This window comes from Balaenoptera physalus (assembly GCF_965194825.1).
Source record: "Balaenoptera physalus genome assembly, chromosome: 7".
NCBI classification, from domain to species: domain Eukaryota; kingdom Metazoa; phylum Chordata; class Mammalia; order Artiodactyla; family Balaenopteridae; genus Balaenoptera; species Balaenoptera physalus.
In genome coordinates this window covers 7,553,545-7,559,746 of record NC_138886.1, presented here as the reverse complement: position 1 = coordinate 7,559,746, position 6,202 = coordinate 7,553,545, and the positions used below count along the sequence as shown (strand labels likewise).

Sequence of the window (6,202 nt, the reverse complement as noted above, 5' to 3'; positions counted from 1 at the left end):
TTTTCTTTTCTTCTTATTATTTATTTTTGGCTGTGTTGGGTCTTCATTGCTGCGCGCGGGCTTTCTCTAGTTGTGGTGTGCGGGGGCTACTCTTCGTTGTGGTGCGGGGGCTTCTCATTGCGATGGCTTCTCTTGTTGTAGAGCACGGGCTCTAGGCACACGGGCTTCTGTAGTTGTGGCACGTGGGCTCAGTAGTTGTGGCTCGCGAGCTCTAGAGTGCAGGCTCAGTAGTCGTGGCGCATGGGCTTAGTTGCTTCGTGGCATGTGGGATCGTCCTGGACCAGGGCTCGAACCCGTGTCCCCTGCATTGGCAGGCAGATTCTCAACCACTGCGCCACCAGGGAAGTCCAGTTACATCAATTTTTAAACCTACCAGCAATGTGTGAGACTGCTTGTTTCCCAATGTCCTCATCAGTGCTAGGTAGTGCTCTTAAAAGAAAAAGTGGCCAGTGCTGGCCAGGCTTGGAGTGGCTTGAATTCAGAAAACACGGTCCAGCAATTCAAAGTGATATCAGGGAATTCCCTGGCGGTCCAGTGGTTAGGACTCCATGCTTCCACTGCAGGGGGCACGGGTTTGATCCCTGGTCAGGGAACTAGATCTCACAACTAAAAGATCCTGCATGCTGCAAAGAAGATCCCGCAAGCTGCAACTAAGGCTCGGCGCAGCCAAATAAATAATATTTTTTTAAAAATTCCTGTTCTCTTTCCCATCGCACGTCCTTCCTGCAAGCCGCTTGATGCAGCCAAAACAACAACAACAACAACAAAAACAAACAAAAAAAACAAAGTGATATCAGAATAACTCAAGTTCTTTACCTGCATTTCTCAAACCCCACAAAAGGGACAGATATACAGACCACAGCTATGCTTTAAAAATTCCTCTTCTCTGGGACTTCCCTGGTGGTCCAGTGGTTAAGACTCCGAGCTCCCAATGCAGGGGGCCCGGGTTCGATCCCTGGTCAGGGAACTAGATCTCACAACTAAAAGATCCTGCATGCTGCAAAGAAGATCCCACAAGCCGCAACTAAGACTTGGCACAGACACATAAATAATAATATTTAAAGAAAAATTCCTGTTCTCTTTCCCATCGCACGTCCTTCAGCCACTACAGGTGTCCCTGCGCCCCTGTCTTCAGCACCCCTTCCTCCCTGTTGCCTGTCTCTAAGATTTTCCTCCTCCTCCTTCCTGTCACTCGCTTCTAGTGTGTGCATGTGTGTGTATGTGTGTGTGTGTTGAGGGTGGTGACCTCTCAGTCCTGTCCATTCTCAGATTCTCCATCACAAAAGCCCCGAAGAACTGCACTGGCAGAGAAAAACCCTCCTCAGATGGTGGGTAGGGGACAAAACCACAGAGGCAAAATCCTTCAGTGGGTGGGGAGGGGAAAGCTTTAATCATTTCATCTGGTCACGTTACAGGGGTTGGCTGTGTACTCCTTGAAGACCGAGCGGGATGTGTTGGTTTGGTGTCCCTCACCCTGGGCTTAGCACACAGTAGGGACTTAATAAATGTTGGTTCATTGAATGTGGGAGCACTGAGAAATGATCAACAACTCTGCGTTGGGGGTGGCAAGAGACGTTTTACAGAGATGTTTGACCTAGGCCTGGAAACAAGAAGGTTATCTTGGGCAGCAAAAATGACATCACTTCTTCTGAAGCGGGGGGGATAAGGTGGGGGAAGTTAAAGGTGAGGGAAGGTGGGAGAAGGTGGAGAGAATTCCACTGAATGAATTTATGTTTCTCTATGAAAAAGGAGAGTTGTCATATGGGATGGGGAAGAGGCAAAGATTTGGAAAAGCCCACATGGCGGGCTTCCCTGGTGGCGCAGTGGTTGAGAATCCCCCTGCCAATGCAGGGGACACGGGTTCGAGCCCTGGTCCGGGAAGATCCCACATGCTGCGGAGCAACTAAGCCCGTGCACCACAACTACTGAGCCTGCGCTCTACAACCCGCGAGCCACAACTACTGAAGCCCTTGCGCCTCGAGCCCGTGCTCCGCAACAAGAGAAGCCACTGCAATGAGAAGCCCACGCACCACAACGAAGAGCAGCCCCCACTCACTGCAACTAGAGAAAGCCCGCACACAGCAACAAAGACCCAACTCAGCCAAAAATACATAAATAAATAGATAGATAGATAAATAAAAAGCCAACGTGGGGAGGCGGAGGGGGTCCAGGGATAAATTAAACCATTGTTGGGCAGTGGTGAGAGCTCAGCTGAGGGTGGAGGAAATTATTTGTGCATTTGATCTTTGCAGAGACTCAGGTGGTTGGATTACAGTAGGGATTGGGGATCCATCATTTATTCAACAGGGAGAAAATGAACGGGGCAAGGGAGTGGAGGGCTCCCTAACACTGAGGAATGAACGCCATAAGCATTAGACAGTAGGCAGGAAGGCAGAAGAATGAGTTCTGTTTGGAGAGGGGGGAGCTGGAACTTAAGATTTCAGGTGGACCAGTTGTGTGAGCCTGGGAGTGCATGGCTGAGGTGCAGGGAAGGTCATGGAGATGAGGATGTCAAGGAACTGAGGCCAGGATGGCCCTGAGGATGTTAAAGTCTCCCAGAATCCAGGGCGGCTGCGTGAGCCACGTGACAGCCCCCCATGATTGGCTGACAGTGAAGCATAGTTGAGAAGATGGAGACTCAGTGAGAACTTCAACGGAGTAGGTCTGTACACAACAGCGGCATACAGTGTGCAGGAGGGCAGTGAGGAGCAAGGGGAACGCGGACCCTTCCTCCCGCCTGGACAAAGACAGGCGATGTGGGAGGGGGAGAGAGTCTGGGTGGTGTGCAGAAGCGGGCTCCATCTCTGCACCAACAGGGGAGGAGAGACAGGGCTGTATTTCCAGAAGCAGCGCGCAGCTCCGGACAGTAACATGTTTCCTGACCCCTGAGCCCAGTGGCCTAATATGAATCAGAGGGAGCAGGCTAGAAGTTGGGCTTTCCTCTGAGTTAGGGGAACCGATGAGGGCTGAAGGCAGGGTAAAAATGGCGTAGGGGGGAAAGCTAGGTCATGAACGGCAAGGCAAGCCCGGGAGAGGCAAGCCCGGGCCAGGCCCGTCAGTGGCGTCGCGCGTCTCCATGGCGACGCTACGCGTGGCCCGGAAGAGGGCGGAGCTTCTGATGGGCGGGGCATCTCTGTGACGCCAGGGGCTGGGCCTAAATGGCGAAACCCGAGAGGCTCCCGGGGGGGTTTGAACTGGCCAATGGGCGAGCTGCCGACCGGGTGTCTGAAAAGGAGGAGGAAGCGGGGAGGAGTCGCCGCCAGAGCTGGACTGCATCCGCCGCGGCGTCTCCATGGCAAGACCTTGGCCTCCGACTTCAACGACTTCATAAGGAGGCGTTTCTGGGCGCAGCCGTGTCGCTCCTGGTGAGAGGCCGCCGGCAGGCGGGAGCCAGGGCGCTCCGGGGCGCCCCGCGGCCGCCGCCGGGCCTGGTCCCCACGGGTGGGGTGGGCCCCGCCGAGGTCGCCGGGTCCCGCTGTCCCCCCCGGGCCGACCCCGCCGGCACCCTCCGGCGCGCTCGTCCAGTTCTCGTCAGAATCTCGCCCCCCGTCCCGCCCACCGGCGCGGGCCTTCTCCTCCTCCCGCTAACGGGCGGGCCTTTCCTCACCTGGTCACCGGCAGGGCTCTGCTCCCTCCGGGCTTCGCCCTTCTCTCTATGGGCAGAAACTGGTCCCCTCCTGCCCGCTGGTGGGTGGTCGTCCCTTCTTTCCGCCGACGGAGACTGGCCCCGCGCCCTCTTGCCCGCCGGTGGGCGTCGCCCCGTCCGCCTCGCCCTCCCTGAGGGCCTCGGCCCGGCAGTTATTTGCCGGCTCCTCGTAGGCAGCGCAGTCCCCGGGGACCGCCTCCGCGCTGCCCTACCCCGTTGGGTGGGTTCACCTGTCCAGCGGGCCTCCCGAGGATCCCGCCCCGCCCCCTGCACGACCCGACGTCGAACCCGCTCTAACTCGGATACTAAATCCCAGCGGCCGCTGCTTCGCCGGGAGGATTTTCCCTGTGCCGTCGGGGCACCCACTCGCTGCTTAGCGCCCCTTTCCCCCTGCAGCCTCCGCTCCTTCCTCCTTCAAATACTATTGGTCTTCTCGGGTGTCTATTCTGCCGGGAACGCCCTTCTCCTAGGAGACAGTTGCCCTGGCTCCGCCCCGAATATCCCTCCCGCTCCCTGCGCCGGTTCCGGCCCTTTGGGGCCCACTTGGAGCCTAGCGGTTCTCTGCCGCCCTCCTCGCCCGCGAGCCAGCATCTCAGGTTTCCCCCGTGGTGGCCACCCACCTTCCCTCCCGCGTGGGGTCTGGGTGTGGTGGTCCTTTACTTCGAAGTTCCGCCCCCTGGCCCTCCCTGGGGAGGGGAGCTCTCACCGCCCCGCCCACCGGGTCGCTCAGCCTCTCCTATCTCCCCCCACTTTGGCAGGACAGTCAGTTGCTGTGGGACTTGGACAGCAGAGGAGCACCTCCCAAGTTTTCATCCAACTGTCACCCCCAAAGCTTACACTCTCCTCCCCTCAGGACGTTTGATGCCGGGCCCCTGAGATTCTCACTGACACGCCCCTCTGGGTCCCCCTGAGCAGAGCCTGCTGACCCAGTTGCCCACCTTTGCGGCTTTGATGCCTAACCATGTCTGCCTCATCCTCAGGCGGCTCCCCCAGGTACTGCCGTTGTGGGGGGGCGCCTCCGCCACAGGGCAGGGAAAAGCGGGCAGGGGCTCCCAGGCCAGGCTCACTGGAGGATTCTCTTTTCAGCTCTCTGTTCTGTGTACTGAAAGCCTGGGCCAAAACATTTAAAAATAATTTTTAAGAGGAAAGAGGAAAATGCACGCATGTAATCCCAGCTCTGCCTCTCTCTGGCCCTCCCTCCTCAGGTGCCCCAGTTCCTGGTAGCAAATAGGATCACCATCGTTGTCATTGGAGTACTAGGCTCAGATCCTTTTTGAAAGGAGGCTAGGTGTAAATAAATAACAACCACGTAAGAGGTGGACGCAGCAGTTAGTCAGATGTTGGTGGAATCCAGGTAGTTTGATTTAAAACCCGCTGAGGGTGAGAGCTTTCTCAAATCTATTGGCTTCAAGTGAACAGAAATGTTCTAAGTGAGGAGGGAAAAAAAAAAAAACCCCTCTGCTCAGATTTGGTATTCCTTGGCTAAATGATTAGTAGGACTCACATTTTTTTCTTTTATATCAAGGTGTGATATACATACAGCAAAACGTATGCTAAAGTGCTTAAGAATTTTTATGTTGCATTATTTTTTTCCAAAATAATGGAGGGCGAGGGCAAGGTCATATTTTGGGGGCTGTCATCAGGCAGTGGGATGGATCAAATGTACTTTCCAAGTCCCTTCCCATCCTGGAATTCTTGGATTGACTGCTGCCAGATTTTGGAGATTAAACTTTTGCTTTATTTGCAAATTTGGTGATGGGGCTGTTTATGTATAAGATGAATTACATGTGGTATTAAAAAAAAAATCCGTAAAAGCAAAAAGAACCCTGCCTCTTAGGTGCTTAAAGAGTAGCAAGCGGAATATTTTGGGAAATAGTCATTTTTCATCCTCTTATTTGAATATTTGACTATTAATTTTATGAAACTGAGTCTCAGAGACCTTGCTCCTGAGCTTATGCCTCTGTCTTTTCATGGCAGTCATTCACTGAGCATTGCTCCCGGCGGTGTCCTGGGCACTTTCACCCTTGCCCAAACTAGTATGCTGGCTGTTGCCCACGTGCTACCTGCTTTTTTGTCTCCTGACAGCTGGGCTTTTCAGTAAAAAGTCACAATATGTGTGATGCGATGGCAGGTTAAAAGGCCAGCCCTGCGAATGCCCATCACCCCCTGCTTCCTTCCCCTTGCCGGGCACACCATGAGTGTTTGATGCTTGTGTAAAGGGAGCCAAATGATTCCAGACTGGTTCTCCTAGCCGTGGACTCGTTAGACACCATATGTAGTATATAACTTCGGGAGATCTAAGAAATAGAAGAGCCCTAGTTTTCTGCTTATAATCTGCTTCTTGTGCCTGGGTACAGGTTTCCATCGTGTGAGAAGAACAGAGTAACGAGTCTCACGCAGAAAAAGGTCTTGAGGACACCTTGTGGCTCACCCAGTGTGAGTGTGACGGTAGGTGACATGCGCCCGGAGCAGCCCCGTGGTCTGTGGCCCTGCCAGAAAAAACGCTTCTGCTGGCAGCCCGGTGGCCAGGTGCTCTGTTAGGTGCCTTCATGCATA

The 6,202-nt window shown here is 54.5% G+C and overlaps 1 protein-coding gene across 15 annotated transcripts in view; it reads left to right on the top strand.

The window, feature by feature from the left end:
- The first annotated feature begins 3,186 nt into the window (after nt 1–3,186).
- Nucleotides 3,187–6,202, top strand: part of ODF2 (outer dense fiber of sperm tails 2) — a 29,951-nt gene continuing 26,935 nt past the window's right edge. For 6 of the 15 annotated variants that reach the window (XR_014265479.1, XR_014265480.1, XM_082468322.1 and 3 more), the window contains exons 1-2: nt 3,187–3,365; nt 6,004–6,094. Coding sequence is in view for 7 of the 15 variants with exons in the window: in XM_082468322.1 (XP_082324448.1) it covers nt 3,202–3,365; nt 6,004–6,094 (255 nt within the window). In the remaining 8 variants the exon portion in view is untranslated. Of the gene's footprint in view, nt 3,366–4,404; nt 4,640–5,998; nt 6,095–6,202 lie in introns of those variants that run through there. The other 9 variants (XM_082468323.1, XM_082468318.1, XM_082468320.1 and 6 more) reach the window with 6 other exon arrangements.